At 46.1% G+C, this 22143-nt stretch overlaps 1 protein-coding gene across 1 annotated transcript in view; it reads right to left on the bottom strand.

Moving 5' to 3' along the window:
* Positions 1-1688: 1688 nt before the first annotated feature.
* The window catches only part of MREG (melanoregulin), a 66857-nt gene continuing 46402 nt past the window's right edge, over positions 1689-22143 (bottom strand). The window contains exons 3-5 of the mRNA XM_075529052.1: positions 5977-6067; positions 3779-3942; positions 1689-3216 (exon numbers count right to left, since the gene is read on the bottom strand). Coding sequence (XP_075385167.1) covers positions 3082-3216; positions 3779-3942; positions 5977-6067 — 390 coding nt within the window. The 3' untranslated portion in view covers positions 1689-3081. The remainder of the gene's footprint in view (positions 3217-3778; positions 3943-5976; positions 6068-22143) is intronic.

Below are 22143 nucleotides of genomic sequence, written 5' to 3'. Positions count from 1 at the left end.
TCTACTCCTGGTCACCCCATGTGTGTCTGAGCAGAACTGTGCCCCAAGGGCTTCCACTGGCTGGTTTTTGGAAGGGCACCAGGCTTTTGTCTTTGCGAACTGGAACCTCCAATCTCTCAGCAGAAAACTACTTCAACAATCCGGGGACTCCAGTGACTCATCCGATGTGACAAATGATTTTACGAATCTGTTCAGAAGGGGGGGGTAGGGGAAACTGGGTGTAGAGTTTATGGGAACTCTACTGTCTGCCATTTTTAACAGTTAACTAAAAACGACACTGCAACTTTAATTGTATCAAAATATTTCCAAAAATAATTGATATGAGAAGGCTCCAATCTTCTGACTTGGTGGGTTTGAGAGCACTCAGCTCCTCTTGACCGTTCTGGTCAGTATTGACCACCCCTCTCTTCTAGACTCCAGCTGCAAGCCACACATGACCTGTAACCCCACGTACACCCCAACAAATGGCACGGCTTTGAGACAGAACCCTAAATGTTTATGTTACCCTTTTCCTACTGGGCTAGCCATGAATTCCACTGGGCATCTTTTCACCACCAAGAATTTTAGTACCATCGGAGCTACAGGATGGCCCAAATGGGAGAGCACCTGGCCATCACCTGGACCAGCTTTGAAACCCTTTTCTACTGGGGCCTCGCTCAGAGCTGGTAGTACCCCTGTCCCCTACTTATACGGGATGGAAAAGTAACTCCAAATGAGGCACAAGCTGTCTCCATCTCCAGAACATGAACAAGCCAACAGGACATTCCGTGACCTCCTTGGAGATGGGAGGAGCAAGATACAATGACTGTGTGTGTGTGTGTGTGTGTGTGTGTGTGTGTGTGTGTGTGTGTGTGTGTGTGCAGCATCCCGCTCCCCATGAGCTCATTACCAGCATTGGACGTACAGAGCTGCTGCTGAGCTTCTCAGTAGTGCTACCCCCCCCCCAACGCTGGCCCACCCCGTATCGCTTCAGTAAACGTGTCCACTGTGCCCTCCTGGGAGCCCCATTCAAGAGAAGACAAGCTTTCCTGTTCTTGCAGCAACATCCGTGTGCTATGATGTGGGATGTTTGGGCGCACATTAGAGGTGTGTTTCCCTGGTGTGTTCTTCTATGAAAACAACTGTCACACTCAGCATCACTCGGGTCAACACTGATTGGCAGCACTACACTGTCCATCCACAGACCAGCGGAGCTCCTGCAGTCACAGAAGGACCTGGGATTAGCCAACAACAGGGATCAATGGGGAGACAGTTACCAAGTGGGAAAACTCTCCAGGCTCCCGCACATTTAGTTCTCTCTCAGACACTGATGCCTCCGCGTGGAGGACTGGACTTTACTGCTCTACCCTTACCTGGTTTCAGAACGAAGCAAGGTCCTTCAACCCATCTGCTTCCCTGCCCTTTAATTTGAAGGGATTATGGAGAGAATAGCTGTTCCTTCTCATTTCTCAGAAACATAACGCATACACAGCCAACAGGAAAGTAAATAGAGAAACCTTTTACTTTCTTGGAGGTAAATTTCCTGGGTAATTTCTTCTTTTTTAAAATCACAAAGACAATCTTATCTTTTATTCATTACCAAAAATAAAGACTCTGGTAATACTTTATTCTCCACAGATGTAAACAAGCTCATCTACTTTGGCATATAAAAAGGTAGACACGGAAAAGACGGATCCTTAGTACAAAAATTAAAGCAATACAAATTTCAAGGGCTTTTTTTATTATCCTTGTATGGATTCATTTGCTTGTTTCACTGTGTGTTTATCTTACAAGAATTTTCAGAAGTGAGGAGGAAATACCCGCAGGCTGATTTTAAACAACATGAAAAAGGGATTAAGCACTAAATATAAAATTTCTACTTATTAAGCTAGGAAATATTTTCCTGAAACGCATCAGCTCAATTGGTCAGTAATACCTAAAATAAGTGGACTTCTTCTATTGGAAAGTTTTTCACTATGCCTAAAGGGCTAGCCAGAAGTCAGAGACTTTCAAGTCACCATCCCTGAACAGACCATGTCATTTTTTTAAGACCTGAAGTCAGTTATGCAAAATAGCCATTGTTCACAGTAATCTATTGGTGAATCCCCCAAATTCTTGGTGTCTTTTCAATGAAAGAACCGGACAATCTTCCTGAGAGGCGAGTAACTTTTGAAGTGGATTCCTCAGGCCGTGTAAAGAAACCAAGTGCATCTGCCACGCTGCTCCACTGGGAGGTCCTGCAGTGATGTCAGGGCAGCACTCCCCGTGGACACAGCTTGCAAGAAGGATCCAGGCCTGGTTCGTCTCTTGGTCAATAAGCAGATTAATGGAAGAAAGGGCTGCGGTGGCGTTTCAAGTACCAAATCCTACCCCAGATAAAACAGGAAGGGTTGCACACTAGAAACGGACTCTGTGTAAAATGAGGTCACTGCTATCCAACAGGTGAGAATTTAAGAAGCTGCCCCACAACTGAGCAGAGAGAGGTTTCACGTGGCTACAGGAAGTCCTTTGGGAGTCATTCTATTTGGGACCCACTTCTGAGCAGCGCTCCCAGACATCTCTATGGTCCAGTGCACCCACCAACACCCTCCAGAATTCTGCCGGTCCTTCCCAATCGGAAAAGGGCACAGTATGCCCCGGACGGTGTGGGTGGTAACTGATGTTGTGTAACTAACTCTTTAGAAGTAGGTGATCCACAACTGGGCTCTATTAAGCCATACCATTGCATTCAACTAGAGCATGCCATTGTCCAAATATGATTCATGGGAGGAGGCTTTTGGGCAACCCAAACCAAAACGGGTGTCATGGTGCTTCTTGGAATTTAAGCACACACGACAAAATATCCCATTGACCACTGCCTTTAACACTCTTTCAAGGTACAAGATCACCGGGGGATTTCAACACAATCTGAACAGTTCCTAGAATACGATTCTTATGAAGACCAGGTAGCCAGACCCTTAGATTTCTACAGGAGGCAGAATCCTTCTTCTCTCACTCAGCGCATCTTCTACTTGCTCGCTGTCTTCTACATGTAATCGTCCAGCTGGGGTTGGTGGTTGAGTCCCGGTGGAAGAATTCCAATTCTGCCTCCAGACCTTGCCTTTAGGGACTGGGGACTGGAAGGTAGTGCAGTTCTTTCTGGCCATCTGCCAGGCCTGGGACTCCGTATTTCTTGGGATAAGTTCGACTGGCCATTTTAAAGAACTCCTCTGCAGCATCCAGAGCGATGAGACGATCCTGCCCCGCGAGAAAGAGAAATTACATGTATCTATCTCCGAGACAGGAGCCAGGCTAAGATTTACCATGTAGGGGGGAAAACCAGTCTAACAACAAAATCCACCCTTAGAAGTAATAAGCTAAACAATATAATGTGGTAACTTTTTCTCAGTCAAGTTAAGACACAGGCATTAATCCTCTGTCATCCGAGGGGCACCTCACTTTCAGAGTTACTTTTAAATCTGTTTCCAATCTAGGCTACACCAACAGTGTTTCCCCTCTCTCTGACTAGTGGTTCAGAGCTGCTTGCAGAGCAAAAGCAGCCAAAAATACAGGTTCTGGAGTCATAGCCCGGGCCTCAATAGGTCTAAAGGTGATCCCGAAACCTGCGTTTTTAAAAATCCTCCAGGTGATCCTGATGCAAGTGACCACCAGGGGGCGCTGCCAGCACTATCTTTCTGGCACCCCAAGCTGGAGGAAGTGGTGTGTATTTAAGAAAAACTGCAGTGCCATTCCACGTGTTGAGAAAGGAAGGCACACATGTCAAGCAGAATGAGGGAGATGGGAAAAGCCTCCCACTTACCACCACGATGAGGTATCTCTCTGAGAGCTCCCAGCTTGCCGGGAAAATGTTGGTCTCTTCGGCCAGTTTCAACAACATTTCCCGAGCTTTCCTGGTATTCTTAGAATCACTGATGGTGCTGAGTTTCGTTACCGACAGCAAGGAATCGACTTCCCTTTGGAAACCTATGGTGAAAAGAACAGCCCTCGTGTAAAAGAAGGCAGGCAAAGAAAAGGATGTCCTGAAGCATATACCAGAGGTCCCACCTCACAGCGACCCTACACAGGGTCTCTACAGTTTTGTAAGTCTTCATGGGACCAGACAGCCTTCTCTTTCTCCCACAGAATGGTAGGTGGAAGAGTGGCAGTGGCATCTTGGGGTTAACAGCCTAGAGTTTACCCGACAGCACCAGCAGGCTGCCTAACCAAGGCCATCTGGATCCCAGAGCATCCCTCCTTGAGCAGTTTCTAGCCCACTGTGACCAGCAGGGTCTTGCGTCAAAATTCTTAGTCTTTCTTCTTAAGAAATGTTGTGTTTCAACAAAGATTAAGCCTCAGATACTTACCCACTAACTGCTTACTCCCTATTTGGTTGGTTAATCTGTCTGTCTGTTGATCTGACATCCTCTTTCTACTCCCATCTTGACCTCCTTTCCCAACCTCAGAGTCCCCACCTCACCCTTACTATCCAGAGCAGCCCACCTCCATGCCCCTACCCTATGACGCCAGACTCAGATTCCTCTGGATGGTTGGCTGGTTAAAATAAGTCACCCAATGGTATAAAAGACACATAGGCTGAAAGCTCTCTATGGGAACATGCACTGTAAATAAGAGACTCTTAACTCATTTGGCAGTTACATAATCTACTGTCAACTTGAGGAAGGGGTGGAGTCTAGCCCATCAATCAGGTCATAACCAATGAAGCCTCTGTGTGGGCATGGCCTTCTCCTGAGGATTCTGGGAACTCCTGTCTTCCTCCCTGGAGGCAGGACACACACTCTCTCTGCAAGACATACCTGTTGACAAGCCACATGGAGCTACACTGATGGAATCAGAGCCCGCCCTGGAGCTGGAGGAGCCACGTGGAGACACATACCAGTGCCCGGATGCGTCCGCCACCACTGGATCCACAAGACCTTCCACCCACTGGCCTGTGATGTTTCTGCATTTAGTGTTATTGCATGGCTGGGTGAGTCCAAAGAGAAATTTATGGACTAGTATCAGATATATGGGCTCATACCAGACTACAGACTTGATCTGGCTGGATGTGTTCTGAATATACAACTGCTCTTTTCTATAAAGCTCTTTCTTATCCACACATGAATATCTATGAATTTGTTTCTCTAGTCAACCTGGACTAACACAGCTCATATGACTATTGGATGAGTAAAATGGGTAAAAGCCTGGTCCCATGCCCCTCCACACCAACTCAAGCACAGAGGCCAGCAACTGGGCACTCACTCGTGGAGAGTTCTAACACCAAAGGAGCATGTTCTCCTATAAAGCAGGAGGATGAAGCACTGCAAGGGTTATAAATTCATCTTTCACGCATCAAAACGAGCTTATGTTACCATGGGAAATTAATAGAATTAAGAAAAGCCAATACCCAATTTCTACGTAACACCACCAGAAGGTGCCCAATTTTAAAGCTTTCCTTCCCTCCCAGTCCTTCTGAAATACTATTCTGAGTTACGACCTCTCTTATAGACAATATTTTCCCCAACCTGCTTTGTTAGAATTTCTGGTGGCGGAGTGAGTTATATGTTGGGATACTAGCGACAAGGCCGGGGGTTCAAATACACAACTGCTCTGAATGAGAAAGGTGAGACTATCCGCTCCCATACAGATTTACATTACAGCCTCAGAAAACCCATTCTGCTCTTCCTCCCATGGCACTCCGAGTGGGATCAACTCCATGGTAGTGAGTCTGAGGTTCGCAGTTGCCTTGCCTTATAAAGTGATTGCTTATTGGCCAATCCCAGGACTCCACTGCCCAGGGCTACCCTACCTGAGGGACAGAGTGTGTCCTCCAGACAAGGTCTGGTGGCAACAGAAAAAGCAGATGATTGTATTGAGATGGAAAGATCTGGAAAACCATTAGTGAGCTGTATGCTTAAATTAGTCTATTATTGACGTTCCTTTTATAGAAATCACGATGGAGAAAGTGCAACGTGGGGATGACAACTATGTTCCCCATGTCACCGCCCCGTTCCGACTCACCTAACTCTTCCAAAATGCATTTCCATCTGTTTCTCACTTCCCTTCGAATCTGCCTCAAGGCATAGATATCGTAGTTGAGTTTCTGCCATTCCTGTAAGAAAAGTGAAAATCGGGTTTTATTTTATACTCTTTGTTCTAAGCCGCTGCCTCAATCCCGAACTTCAAGCTGTCCGAAGATGCAGGTCACTTCAAAGTCTGCCTGAATGGAGAGAGAGAGGAAAAAAAGGAGAGGGTTGGGATGGGGTCGTCGATGGGGATGCCAGGTTTATGGGGAAACCGCTGCGTGCCAGGTGACAGGTCCCTTGACATCAAATGACCTTATTTAGACTTTTTACATGAACTACGTTCTCTGTTAGTGTTTTCAGCTGTGAAGTTGGACTGAGAACAGTAAACATTTCTCAGCCGAGTGTTACGGAGATTAAAGGCATGTAAAAGCAGCTACCTGCACCCCGCGAGGGCCTGAGAAACGCCGTGAGAAGGCCACTGTGCAGACAAAGAAACTGAGCTCCACAGAAGTTCACTGACTAGCACTCTATTCTGTATCAGGAGTAGCATGATAACCCAGGTCTGGCTCCACAGTTCACGAGGGGCTAACACATAAGAAAACTAACACAAAGAATTGAAGATGCCTTTTGTTATCAGAATAAAAGAGAACTGGGAATCCTCAAGTTTCTTAATTCCCAGGCAATCGTTCCATCAGCGTGTCTCAGCATCTCTGCTTTTTCTAGGACGGGTCTCTCTAGCATTCAGGAGGAGAGTTCTTAAAGAGTTATCAATCTGGAAACTTCCTTTATCAGTCATAAGGGTAGCCAACCATCAAGTTGGTCCCACACAGGCACCTGAAACTTTCAGGAGCATTAGAATCTTGTTGGAGCTAAGCATGACTTTAAAATGCCGTGGAAATTTGTTTTCAAGGAGACCTGGAAATACAGAACATTTTATAAACTATATATTTTCTTCATTCTTCCCCAAGATATTAAGCCTGCAACTATGCTACTGCGCAGTTTACAACAGCATTTTAAGTGCTCAGCTTATGACCCAAGTCAGATGATATTTGACTCTCCTCAATGAAGATGTCTCAGTAAAGCCTCATTTCCTGTACACAGCTTTCAAGGCATGCCTCCCTCCTTACTAATCAACTTCATGACCACTTCAAAGGAATCTGTTGAGCTGCCATTCACACGCTGGTTTTTCTTACAAAGAAAGGTCTGTTTTGGGATGACTACATTTTAGGTCTTACATCTAGAGGTACGTCATAAAAAAGGGTACAGGGGTTCAACTATTTTCTAGCAATCAGGAAGCAATGAATTTGAAAACTCTCCTGGTCTCTTTTTCATGACGTGCGCGCGCGCGTGTGTGTGTGTGTGTGTGTACACACACATCTGCATTCCCGTGAGTGCATAATGATCGAAGCGAGGGATAAAATTGGTAAGACTAGAACACAGAGCTAAACGTCTCGAAATAGGCAACTCTGACTTGTTCTTTACTGTCATGTTCTGACGCAGCTCTCGATTCCCCTAGAGATCACTCACGGGATGGGATGGGGACTTCAAGAACTGTTTTCAGTGAACAGGCTTTATCTGTTACTGAACTGGCCACTCAGAGCCTCTTGGAAAGGACTGACAGGAGCTCGAGTTAGCCTACTGAGGTTTGAATCCCAATAACTTCAGTTATTAGCAATGTGACTTGGCACACGTTCTTAACTACATTGTGTCTCGGTTGTTTCATCTACTTCCAGGCACGGCAAATCCAAAGGTCAGTGGTTCTAACCCATCAGCAACTCCTTGGGAGGACGACGGGGCAGTCTGTTTTCATCAAGACTACAGTGGAGGACAGCACGGGGCAGCTCAGTTCTCTCCCACAGGGTCGCCAGGAGTCTGACGGGCTCACCAGCTCACCACAACCATTTCAGGGGCTTAGGGAGAGGATTACATGAATGAAGACAAGCCCTCAGTACCCATCCCCCCCATTTCAGAGGTGACCACATTGAACAATTCGCCAGGACTCACACTGCCACATTGAATGTTCTACCAGACGGACTGAACGCATCATACCGCACGTTATTCAGCACCCTACCTGTAAGGGCCCAGAGAACACAGTTTTCTATGCTTTTACGATTGAGTACAGTTTTCAGTTTCCTGAAAGTTATCTTTCTGGGCACTGAATTTCAACATGTACCAGTTGCCTCCCTTTCCTGAAAAATTTGAACCCTTTAGGGAAGATAGAAGAGGCTTAATTAGTAGGCATTTTTTAAATGAGTCTTCATTTTAATCTATTGTTATGTCATTATTTGTATTGTTCCTCTCTCTCTCTCTCTCTCTCTCTCTCTCTCCCCCCCCCCTCCCCCTCTGGGCTCACTGTAAGTTGCTTTAAAAATCCTCCTGGTACACAGCAGCTTATGAACCAAACACTGGCACGGCCCTGTGCGCACCCCCAGTGGAACCGGCCCTGCTTGGGGGGGGGGGGGAGAGGGAAGGGGTCCTAGTCCCACACAATGGACCCCGTGGCTGCCGATGCTCAAACAACCTTATATTATGCAGCACACCACTAGGGGGCTTCATTAGCTTGCGATTAAAGGGCTCTCCTAACAGTGTTTCATTTCCCTATCTCCCTGGGCTGATACCTCAGCCCTTGTTTTCTCAACCAAGGCGACTCATTCACCGGGGTGGGGGGTAGGGGTGGTGGGCTGTCATCCAGAACGCAGAGTGTTTCCACACCAACACTGAAAGTTCTAGAGGGCACCCCATTTTGGCAACTGTTACTCTGATAAAATGTCTGTTGAAGAACCAATCAATATATTAGCTAAGCAATAATATGGAATTTCAAGATCTGCTCATGAGGGGTCCACACCTGATGCACCTTTGGATTCCCCACCTCCACCCTCCCCCACCTGCCATGATTGATACACTGACGTGCATATGATAGGGGTTCTTTTAACATTCGTATAATGAACTATGTACTTCATGTGTTCATACTGTGGATATATCAACCTTAGAAGCTTGAACAGGATTTTAACCAGGAATTGGCCTTTGAAAAAATTAAATAGTAAAAAGGGAAATGTGAATTCCTTTTTAAATATACGACCCAAAAGACTGTAATATAAATGCAGCAAATGAGAAAGGGTGATAACACAAGGTCTGCTAGATGACATACTGGTTACGAGTTAGGCTGTGACACGTAAGGTCAACAGTTCAAAACCCCCAGCCAGCCCACAGGAGAAAGATGAGGCTTTCTATTCCAAAAACGAGTTATAATCTCAGAAACCCAGAGAGGCAATTCTACTCTGTCCTCTAGGATCTACATGAGTGGAATAGATTCTATGGCAATGAGTTTGAGAGAAATATAATTGGAACAGATTGTGTAACATCACCTGGATTGAGAGACCATCTCAAGAACAGATTAAGCTCATTGAACACTAATGACCAAATATCAAGCAAATACCAGAAATCAAGCAGGTGGTGTGATAACATCAAGGACATCATACGTGAAGGACAAAAGGATCATTTAAAAGATGTAAAAGAGAAAGCAATAGAGAAGTCTGAGGGGCCGGCCTCAATCTCAACTACATGGACATCCCCTCTCCCCTAAGAATTCACTTCAGAGGGCAGCACTGAAGCTGCAGCTCAGAGAGAGGGACATGTCTGATCAAAGCACACAGGAGCAAATCAAGGTGGAGGAAGAGAGTGGGGCACATCCTGTCCTACCAAGGCCTGAGGACGATATTCCTGCTAAGAGTAGCCAATGCTAAGAGTACTCAATGCTAAGAGGACCATATGGCTGGCCCCATTACGAGGCAGGACATCTCTCACTGACCCATAGCACTACGGGGCACAACACTGGAGACAAAGCACAGGAATTGTGCCCAATCTGACCCCAACACACAGAGGTGAAACACTAAGGGCATGCAACAGAACAGCAAGGGGAGCAGAGCAATGAAGTCCCCAGGGAATACCAAAAATAGACGGTGGGGCCAGGGCATGGCACCTGATCACAGTCAACCAGAAAACACTCCTAAAGGCCAACAAACAGCTTGAACTATTTATAGGCTTTTCTTTTTGTTGTTGTTGGGGTTTTTTGGTGTTCTGGTTGTTTTGTTTTCTTTTGTTGTTTTGTTTTTGTGCATATTATCTCTGCAGGTCTATCTAGATAAGATAGGTGGGATAAACAACCTGGAGGAGAAAACAACCAGATCGAGAGTTCGGGGGGAGGGGGGCGGACCATGAGAGAGAGGGAGAGGAGGGGGAAGAAGTATGTGTTAACAAGCCCAGGAACAAGGGAACAACAAGTGACCTAAAATCAATGGCAAGGAGGGTGTAGGAGGCCTGGTAGGGATTGATCAAGGGCAATGTACTGAGAGGAATTACTGAAACCCAAATGAAGACCGAACATGATAGTGGGACAAGAGGAAAGTAAAAGGAAATAGAGGGAAAGAGCTTGGAAGCAAAGGACATTTATAAAGGTCTAAAAAAAAGGCATGTATATATGTAAATATATTTAGATATGAGGATGGGGAAATAGATCTATGTACATGTATTTATAGGTTTAATATTAAGGTAGCAGATGGACATTGGGCCTCTACTCAAGTACTCCCTCAATGCAAGAACACTTTGTTCTATTAGCCTGGCATTCCATGATGCTCACCTTCCCGACATGATCACTGAAGACAGAGTGGGTACATAAGCAAATGTGGTGGAGAAAGCTGATGGAGCCAGGCTATCAAAAGATATAACATCTAGGGTCTTAAAGACTTGAAGGTAAACAAGCAGACATCTAGCTCAGAAGCAACAAAGCCCACATGGAAGAAGCACACCAGCCTGTTTGATCATGAGGTGTCAATAGGATCAGATATCAGGCATGAAAGACCCAGAACAAAAAATCATATCGATGTGAATGAGGGGGAGTGCAGAGAGGAGACCCAAAGCCCATCTGTGGGCAACTGGACTTCCCCTTACAGAAGGGTCGAGAGGAGGAGAAGAGCCAGTCAGGGGGTAGTATAGCATCAGTGAAACATACAGCTTTCCTCTAGTTCTTTAATGCTTCCTCCCCACCACTATCATGACCCCCATTCTACTTTACAAATCTGACTAGACCAGAATATGTACATGGGTACAGAGAAGAGCTGGAAACACAGGGAATCCAGGACAGATAAACCCCTCAGGACCAATATTAAGAGTAGCCATACCAGGAGGGGAAGGGAAAGGTTGGTGAAGATAGGTGGAACCAATCACAATGAGCTACTTATAACCCCCTCCCAGGTGGATGGAAAACAGAAAAGTGGGTAAAGGGAGACATAGGTGAGTGTAAGACATGAAAAAATAATAATAATTTATCAATTATCAAGGGAAGGAGGGTGGGGGAGGGAAGGGGAAAATGAGAAGCTGATACCAAGGGCTCAAGTAGAAAGAAAATGTTTTGAAAATGATGATGGCAACGAATGTGCAAATGTGCTCGACACAATGGATGGATGTATGGATTGTGATAAGAGTTGTACGAGGCCCAATCAAATGATTTAAAGATCAAAAAAGAAGTAAAAGGAAGGTAAGACTAAAATGGATATCAGAAAAGAGTCTGAATAGTGCTCCTGAACAAAGCTAGCATGAACGGACAAAATGGGGAAACAGCTGAACAGACTATTTCAGAATATTTACTTGGCTCCAGAAGACTAAGTAAAGTATTATATACAGTGAAATTGCAAAGACCAAGGGTCAGAAACCCAAAAGGAAGAGCAGGCTCAGCGTGTCTCAAGATGAAAGAACTGAAGGGAAAAGCTGAAGCCTTGAGTTGTGATAGTAAAGGATTCGATGGGGACGCACTGGGTAATGTCAAAAGCACCCAAAAAAGACAGGAGCAGACAGAGCTACTGGATGTGACAGTTGGGGATGTTTGTGCCAACATGGCACCTGTAAGAAGATATGGGTGCCGTTTAGTCTGCCATCCAGGGTCGAAGCTTGATGACCTCCTTTGGAGGTGCAACCAAGATAAATGACTCTCTGGAGGCCAGCCTGCTCTCTTTCTCTCTGCCAGAGCCCTAAGATGCATCCACTGCCACTGGACCCACAAGACTTTGCATGCTCTGGCCTGTGATCGTCTGCATTCTGAATCAGTGTGTGAGTCTGAAGAGGGACTTATGGACTAGTGTTGGACTTATGGACTTGAGTTGGTCTGGGCTGGCATGCTTTATTGGTGAATTACTTCTTGGAATGAAGCTCTTTCTTACACATATATGAGTGTCACTGGATTTGTTTCTCCAGTCAATCCGGCATAACACACTGTACTAAAAAAGAACTGATTGACAAGCAACCATTTTAGAAAGTAGCATCCACTCAAAAACTAATGGTATTGAAGGAAGAAGTCCAAGCTGTGCTGAAGGAACAGGCAAAAACAGGGCTCCAAGAATGGGTAGAATTACCACTTGAGCTGCTTCAACAAATGGATACACCACTGGCAGCACTCATCTATGCCAAGACACCTGGAGGGCAGTTAAGCTAACAGACTGGAAGAGACCCTGATTTGTTCCCCTTGCACAGCACGGTGACCCAACAGAACGTGGAAATTACTGAACACTATCCTTACGATCACATACATGCAAGTAAAATTTTGCTGAAGGTAATGGTAAAACGGTTGCAGCGTTAAATTGACAATTAACTGCCAGAAGCTCAAGCCAGATTCAGAAAAGGGCCTGGGATGAGGGATATTGTTGCTGGTAATGGATGGATCATGGCTGAAAGCACAGAATACCCAGAAGACATGTGCTCATGTTTTACTGACTATGCAAATGCATTTGTTTGTATCGCAATAAATTATGGAAACTGTAGAGACCAAGAGGCAACCATTCAAACAGAACAGGGGTTCCTGCATCCTTTAAAGCCAGGAAAGGTGTTCTTGAAGGTTGGACTCTTTCACCAGCCTGTATATTGGACAGGTAATCTGAGAGCTTGAACGATATGAAGATGAAGAGGCATCCACACTGGAGGGAGACCCATTAGCCACCTGTGATGGGAGATGACGCAACCTTACTTGCTGAGACCTGAAGCACTCCCTGATGAAGGTCAAACACTACAATCTCCAGTACCAATTATGCCTCAGCATAGGAAAACAAAAATCCTCACACTGGGTCAATAAGTAACATCACGACAGCTGGGGAAAGACTGACGTTTCCACGGATTTCATTTTACTTGGATCCACAATCGATGCCCACGGAAGCAGAAGCCAAGAATTCAAATGGCAGAATGCATTGGCCCAAGACTGCGAAAGACTTCTTTACATTTTCAATAAGTAAAGAATCACTTTGAAGACCAGGGGCCGCAGACCACAGCCATGATATTCTCCGTCTGCCTTGTGTGCCCGCTAAAGCTGGTCAATGAACAGAGAAGACTGGCAAATTAACAGTTCTGGATTATGGCTTGGAGGAAGACAAGTGAATGAACAAGTCTGACTTGGAAGAAGTACAACCAGTATGCTCCTTAGAAGCAAGGATGTGAATCTTCATCTCACACGCTTTGGGCACTGTATCAGGACAGACCAGTAGTACATTATTACATCGGACCATCGGTACCTCAGGCTTGGTAGAGCACAGGGTCAGAGACAAGGAGATGGACTGACACAGTGGTGGCAACAGCAGCCAGGACGGGGCAGTGTTTTAGTCTGTGAGGATCACGATGAGTCAAAAACAACTCAGCAGGACCTAACAACAACCACATGACGAGTCTAACTCACCTAGTCTTGGCACTAGAAAAAAACACAAGCTTCCTAACACTCTTTTGCAAACTTTAAATTATAATGAATTAGCCTTGAGACAACTCAGCTTTGTGACAAATAACATTTCAAGAGTTGTTAAATAGTCTTCAAAAGTGCCCTGAACCTCAATTCTAGTAGGCAACAAACTTTGAAGTCTTCTTTTCTAAAATAACCTTTTGTTTTCCCAATGTATTTCTGAAAAAATACACTGCAGTCAATGTAATGCAGTAGCCCTAACCTTTAGCAACATGTAAGTAAGAAAAGGTTTAATGAAATAGTACAGAATTATCATATATACTCAAATATAAGCCAGCCAGAGTATAAGCCGAGGTACCTAATTATTACCTGGGAAACCAGAAAACTGATTGACTCAAGTATAAGCCTAGGGTGGAAAATGCAGAAGCTATTGGTGAGTTTCAATAATCAAAACAAATTAAAATAAAATTACTAAAAATTGAGACATCAGTGGGATCATGTATTTAAATATTTATTTTAAATAAAAAACATAAATGAAGCACACCCATACATTCCCTGTCCCAATCATTCTCAAGGCATTTGCTCTTCACTTAAGCCCCTTGCATCAGGTCCTCTTTTTTTTTTTTCCCCTCCCTCCCTTTTCCCCCCTCCCTCATATGCCCTTGGTAATTTATACCTCGTTATTTTGTCATATCTTGCCATATTCAGGGTCTCCCTTCCCCCCTTCTCTGCTGTCCCTCTCCCAGGGAAGAGGTCACATGTGGCTCCTTGTAATCAGTTCCCCCTTTCCAACCCACTCACCCTCCACTCTCCCAGCATCGTCCCTCACGCCCTTGGTCCTGGAGGTATCATCCAACCTGGATTCCCTGTATCTCCAACCCTCATATGTACCAGTGCACAGCCTCTGTCCTATCCAGCCCTGCAAGGTAGAATTCGGATCATGGTAGTTGGGGGGAGGAAGCATCCAGGATCTGGGGGAAAGCTGTGTTCTTCATCGATACTAGAATTGTATCAGCCCCAATAATTTGTTAAAAAATAAAAAATAATTAAAAAAAAATAAAGAGAAACATTAAACACAAAAAAAAAAATTAAAAAAAAAAAAAAACCATAAATGAAAGGACACGTAATTTAACATTAGTAAGCCAGCACAGTAAGTGAAAAATAGGTTCAACAAAACAAAAAGTATCAACCATGATACTTTAAGAGTACTATTCCCTGAGTTCAATCAGCAACCAAGCTAAAATGGAAAGAGTTAAAAATCCTTCAAAACTGGATTCCTCATCATCATCCGTATCCCAATGCAGAGCTTCAGCTACTGTGAGGTCATCATAGACATGGTCCTCACTGAGATCACCGTCATCACCATCACTGCTGTCATGTTCATACAAAGCGCTGTCTTCACTGCTATCCATAGCATTACTAATACTACATTTCTGGAAGGCACGTCACACCATGTCTTCTGGAATGTCTTCCCATGCATCTCGAACCCACTTTGCTATTAACTCTATGTCAGGCTTCATGAGATTTCCTCCTTTTGTTAGTCGGGCTTGACCAGATGACATCCTTTCATGCCACTGACCCATGTATAAGTCGAACTCCCCCTGTTATGAATCGTCATGTAAATATCTGATATGCAGGGGGTATTTTCATTGTTACAAATTGAACATAATTAAAGCATAGTGATGAATCACAAAAACAACATGTAGTTATATATTTTGAAATATTTCTTTCTAAGGACAAATAAATGAAATTTTGTCTTGAAGCATGGTGTAGCATGGGTAACAGGTAACAGTCTTCACCCACTTTTCTGTTGTCTGTCCTTCTGGGAGGGGGTTTTATGGAGATCATTGTGATTGGCTCCCCCTTTCTTCCCCCACCTTCCCCTTACCCTCCTGGTATGGCTACTCTCACTGTTGGTCCTGAGGGGTTTATCTGTCCTGGATTCCCTGTGTTTCCAGCTCTTCTCTGTACCCACGTATATGCTCTAGTCTAGTTAGATTTGTAAGGTAGAATGGGGGTCATGATAGTGGGGGGGGGAAGCATTAAAGAACTAGAGCAGTGGTCCTCAACCTGTGGGTCGCAACACCTTTGGGGGTTCAAAAGAACCTTTCACAGGGGTCACCCAATTCATAATAGTAGCAAAATTACACTTATGAGGCAGCGATGAAAATAATTTTATGGTTGGGGGGTCACCACAACATGAGGGACTGTATGAAAGAGTCTAGAAGCACTACTAGAGGAAAGTTGTAAGTTTCATTGGTGTTATACTGCACCCTGACTGGCTCATCTCTTCCTGTGACCCTTCTGTAAGGGGGGTGTCCCACTGTCGACAGATGGGCTTTGGGCCTCCACTCCACACTCCCCCTCATTCACATTAATATGATTTTTTGTTCTGAGTCTTTGATGCCTGATACCTGATCCCATTGACACCTTATGATCACACAGACTAGTGTGCTTCTTCCATGTGGACTCAGTTGCTTCTCAGCTAGATGGCTGCTTGTTTATCTTCAAACCTTTAAGATCCCAGACACTATATCTTTTGACAGGTGGACACCATCAACTTTCTTCAGCACATTAGCTTCTGCACCCATTTTGTCCTCAGTGATAGTATCAGGAAGGTGAGCATCACAGAATGTCAGGTTATTAGAACAAGGTATTCTTGCATAGTCAACTCTCCTTCTTTGGCCCTGCCCTCCAGCCCCAGCTCCGTGTCTCCTTTTCCCCCTTTTCCATGGGGTGCTCAGCACTCCATGCCCCAGCCCGGCCCTGCTCTCCTGTGATCTCTCTTGACCAGCTGCTGATCCACCAGTTGCCATGGCTCAGGATGACCCACGTGTGTCAGAGAAGTGTGCTTGATGGGGTCCTCGGTGGCTGAGTTTTCAGAGGTAGATGCCAACCCTTTCTTCTGAGGTACTTCTGGGTGGGTGTCAACCTCCAAGGTGAGTCAGTAGCCAAGTCCATTCTCTAGTTACACCACGTCACTGGACTCTCTCAAGGCCACTGAGCCAATACCGACTCACAGAGACCTCATAGGCAAGCGTACAACTGCCCCTGTGGCCTTCCAAGACTGTAACTCTTTACGGGAGTACAGAGCTCCATCTTTCTCCCCCAGAGTGGCTGGCGGTTTCAAACTGCTGTAACCCACTATACCACCAGAGTGCCGAGGGACTCCCAAGGAGATTGAGTCTCCTTGAACTCAATCTTCTAAAGCCAATCAGCCAGCCTGCCATCTGGAGCCTGCCTCTGTCACAGCCCCTTCTCCTTTCTATCCCCCGTCTTTCCTTTCATTTCCCTGCATGACCCCTAAGAGGCCCCTCAGCCTCAGAATATCACTTCTCCAACTTCTCGTGACCAGCTGCCCTAGAGGTCAGGTGGGACATCTCCCTCCCCCACCCTCTCCCCCGCCCTCTTACCGCGTGATGTCAGCCCCTAGTCCAGCAGGCTCTGGTGAACCACCCAGCACAGTCTGGCTCCCATGGCTGTCCCTCCAGACATGGTACATTCCAGCCACCTGGGATCACCACCTGAGCCATTCTCCAGCTGGCCTGGACCCTGCTGCCTTAGACCCCATTCAGTTCACGTGTGGGGCTCCCCAAGGTTTAAGAGCCCACCAAGATCTTGCCATTATTAATCCAAGAACCTAGTGTTGACACCCAGTTCAGACTTCAAAACCCACACCCCTCCCAGTGCCTACGCTGCCACTCAGGGAGCCCAAACCAAGCCCACTGTCGACTGTCCTTTCCTGTCACCAAGTGGGAACTGAAAGACAGAGAGAAGCGGCACAGTAGTAGGAGCCTTCCTTCCCCACGCAGTTTCTGGCATAGCCGCTCTGGTCAGAGGGGTTTCCGCTTCTCCAGTCTCCAGCTGCGCGGTAGGGGGGGGTGGGGGGGGGTGGGGGGGATGGGCGGTGCAGAGGGTAAAAGGGAACTCAACCTGCCCAAGTGCACAGGGTGGGGAGACAGACAGGGCAGGGGAGATTACAAAGAGGAAGTGCAAAGGCCCTCTCTAGGCACATCTGGGCCTGGACAATGTCAAGGCTGCCCAACCCAGGTGGCTTCCCCCCTTTCATCATTAGGAAAGGCTATTCTCTCCAGCCTCCAGACACGGTGTGTAAGTGAGAAAGATACAAGTGGAGTTCATTGTTCCTAGACAGCCAGTCCAGTCTGGTCATCAGCCCTCTGCCTCCGCCTCTGTCCAAATGGCTGGGGATCAAATGACAGAGCAGAAAAGCCATTTACTAGAAAATAAATAAGAGACCAGATGAAATGCAGAGGAGTGTGTGCAGGGAGTGAGGCCACAGAGAGCCAGTGCCCAGGGAATCTGAGGGCTCCAGGACTTGGACGGCCTCCAACAGCTCCCAGCAAGGGCTGTGTGACTGTTTCAAGCCCGTGATCATCACCCTGGAGCGCCCAGCCTAAGACCGGTCCATCACTGAAGACATGAGCTGGTGAGACCCAGCCTACTTAGGTAGGTAGGACCCCCTTGGATCATTTGAGTCTCTTATCTCTCTCTCTCTCTCTCTCTCTCTCTCTCGCTCTCGCTCTCGCTCTCGCTCTCGCTCTCGCTCTCAGCCCTCATCAGACCCACCTATTCATTGAGATGAGAACCAGCTTCTTGGTGACATTCAGAATGTGGTCCCATCCCTCCTGACCTCCCCAAAACATCCTGCCTGTCCTTTCTTGTGGGAAACAAAGATTTCTCCCAAGTTGTCTCCCCCAAATGTAGCCCAAACTTGGCTGCTTGCTACACATGGCAAATGACTGTACACTTGGAGGTCAACAGAAGTAGGTCAGGGTTCTTCTCCCTAAGAGTTATCAGTCATCCAGAGCAAGCAGTCACCACTGTTTATCCCACAACCAGTAGGACCACTCCCTTCTGATAAGGATAGTAGTTGACTGTTTCCTTGTAGGAGACCCCAGAGAGGTCAAGCCCACCCAAGGGTGGACAAAGTTAGGCCACCATCACAAATCTAGAGTCCGCCCTTCTTATCACATGTATACCTCTAGTTCCTCCCCTTCTTATCATGTGCACAGCCCTAGCTCATCCCCTATCTGTTACACCTATGCCCATTGTACATCCCCCTCCCATTGCTTATACGCCTTCCTGTGATGTGTGGTTACCTGTAATCACACCCCCTTAAGTAGACATAACCCTTGGTTAGAATAAACAGAGTCTTGGGTCTCCAGCCAGCTGCTGGGTCTCTGCCCCACCTTGGCTCAGCCCTTGCTGTGTGAGAACTTGGCTGGTAAGATCATGGCCATCCAAGAGGTGAGGATGCTACCATGAAATGTGTCTGACTCCATCATTTCAATCTCTCATGCTCTCTATGACTTTATTGTAATCTTTATATATCTCAACCATACAATAGCGCTTACTGAACCCGAGATTAGTTGTGGAGGACTGGCCCTCCCCCCACACTTTCTCCAAGTCCTAGGAGAGCTGAGCCTTAGTAGGACTTGCCATGCCCCCAGGCTGAGGTCCCACCTGAAGCCTGGCCCCAGATACTGATACTTGAAAGATCAATAAATTCTAAGGTTTCTATTATCTGGTGACTGGGGCAGTTTGGCTCTACACAACACACAGAATATCAGTCCAAAAGATCACCCTGGAGTTACAGCTTCTGATCCTGTCTGCTCACGAAGTCTCCTTTGCTCTTTGCAGTGTGCATCTATCTGCCCTAACCTAGAGGTCTTGACGGAGACAGGTCAAATGCAAATGCCCCGTAATGCCTGTCTACCTCAGCCAGTGTATTTTTATTCCTCAGCTCTGCGGGAGGGCTGCAATGCCCTGCTGTGCATTCAGCGGACCTTGACCTAGTTTCTGTGTGTGTGTGTGTGTGTGTGTGTGTGTGTGTGCGCTCGCTAATCTGGCTTTAACCGCATTACATCAAGGCAGCGAGCGCTCAGCTCCTTCTGCCAAAACGTGCCAGCAGCACCCGGGAAGGAAGGGCTGCCGAGCGCGGATTCGTGGGACGTGAGGATAGCCAGCCCACGTCCAGCTCTGGGCATAGGAGAAGGGGTGGGACTCAGGATGGAGAGGGCAAACGCTGCCAGTGAGCGGGACAGGGGCTTGGTGCTTTCCAAGAGACATTGTTACTCTTTATATTTTCAGAAGTATATAGATATTCACTCACTTCAGGAGCAAAGGACCATCAGTTGCTGTCACCGAAGACAAAGGAAATATGACTAAATTCCTGTTCATGGAGAGAAACTAGACATCGTTGAGTCAATTCTGACATATAGCATCGCTATAGGAACCACAGAATTGCTGAAATCTTTATGGAGACAGACTAGACTATCTATTCTTTCTCCCATGGGGTGGACTGGTGGGTTTGAACCACTGGCTGTCAGATTCAGTGGCCGAGTGCTTTCACTGTTGCTCTACCAGGACTCCTTGTTTTGTTACATGTGCCAAAAAATAATAAAATAAAACTGCTCCGACAGAGTCTCCAAGCCTATAAATCCTTTGAGCTACATCTTTCTCCCAGGCAGCTGGTCAGTTCGAACCACTGGCCTTGCAGTGGACAAGAAAGCGTGTAACTACTGCCCCCCACAGGGCTCCTGATGGATAGGAAACCTTACACCCAAAGCAGCCTCCTTGCCATCCAGGTGATTCCACCCCGGGACCTGCTGAGCGAGAATGGAGAGGAAAGGCCCTCTGTTCTGGCTGGCCAGAAAGAGCTCAGTAGTGCTTATGTAAGTGCCGCTGCCTTTCAAGGTCCAAGGCAAGTGGAGATTTAAAGCCGGCTTGCCTGCCTCCAGAGTCCCCCTAATCCTCCCATGCTGGGTTTCTGCTGCCCAACACTGGCCGTAAGAGAGATGTGGCTGTCTGCCCGAGATGCACTGCAGTGTCACAGAGATGCTGGATTTGGCCAACTTGAATGTAAAAAAGGAAGATATCTTTAATAGACTGGGTTCAACAAAACATACTATTAGGTAAATCACTAAAGTTAATTTCACCTGTCTCTCATTTTTTTAATGTGGCTACTGGAACAATTGTAATGACCTATGCAGTCCCTATTACATCTTTACTGGGCAGTGTTAATCTATGCAAGAGCAGGACCAGTGCTTTAACTTCGGAGAGTAGTGATATTTGATGAGGGTAACTATGCCTTAAAGACTTACCACCTCGGAACCTCTTCGGAGCCATTCTACCACGTGAGGCTGGGCAACTGTGGGTCAGAATTGATTCGGTGACTGGGTTTGGCTTCTTTTCTTTTTTCCTACCTAGGCAAGGAGGCTGGTGGGATAACGGGTTCAGAGGGTCCAGACTCAACAGCTGCTCCTCAGGAGAACGATGTGGCTGTCTGCCCCTTAAAGACTTACAGTCTCAGAAAGCACCTGGTGCAGCTCTCCGCTGTTCTGCAGGGTCACAAGTAGTCGCAACTTGATGGCAGAGAGTTTGGGGCCTTTGATACTGCCGAGGCCACTTCCAACCATGGGCCTTGACAAAGTCAGCGCATGGAGGAGGAGCATTCCAAGAAGGCTCCACCAAGGAAGGTCTCTTCCATGGACCCTTTGAAATCATTATTGATCATTGTAGCTGCTCTCTGGTTCTTGATCATTTTGATCACTTCCCCTTTTAGGAAACAAGTGATGTCAACTGAGGAATATGCCCCAGAAGTTGAGGTTACTCCCCTTCCTATGGCTTTGAAAGATCCATGTCCTGATTTTGTGCAAAGTGGATTGTATAATAAAACTAGAAACTGGAAGCCAGAAATGCCCCCCTTAAGGAATTTATGTTAGATCTTAAGCAAGCTGAGCTATTGCAACCGAAACCCACAGAAACCTCAGAGGCTCATTTGGAAGCTTTTGTGCAAGACTCTAAAAAAGTTTATCATCCTCTTCCCAGTTTTTCCCCTTCATTATATTGGTTATCGCATCGGGGGTAAAATACGGCATCCCCCTCCAGGAAATAACCCAAGGAGAAATAGAGTTCCTGGCCCTGATTTACCTTATACAGGGGTTTACAATGAAAATGGCATAAGAATAGCTAACAAAGAAGGGGTACAAGTTCCTTTTAGTAGTTTAAGTTTTATGGAACAGTTAGCAAGAAGAGGGCCCCTGTGGTGTTTGAAGTCCATTGAAGCAAAACTACCTATTGTGAGGCAACCTGAAGTCCACTGAAGCAATGCTACCTATTGTGAGGCAACTCATACCTCAGTACAGAAACTTTAATTTATGGGAACTTAGTGGAAAAGAAAGAACAAGAAATGAAAGTCCTAGAGGAACCGCCTAAGAAAGAACAGAAAGAACAGCCAAGGCTTGTCAAGTGATATTTGATAATGAAATGTATTAATGCTTTATTGATTTCATAGTTAGAACAATGCGCCCTTGTTGGATAAAGTGTGCTCAGTTATTGTTAGAAGGTTTATGTCAATCACCCTTGTGGTTGAGACAGTTTTAGTTTCAAGATGTACTAATCTTTAACCAAGAATCATGATGTGCTTTATGT

This window comes from Tenrec ecaudatus, chromosome 13, assembly GCF_050624435.1.
Source record: "Tenrec ecaudatus isolate mTenEca1 chromosome 13, mTenEca1.hap1, whole genome shotgun sequence".
NCBI classification, from domain to species: Eukaryota; Metazoa; Chordata; class Mammalia; order Afrosoricida; family Tenrecidae; genus Tenrec; species Tenrec ecaudatus.
Note: the sequence above shows the minus strand (reverse complement) of the source record. Positions and strands in the feature narration are given on the sequence as shown.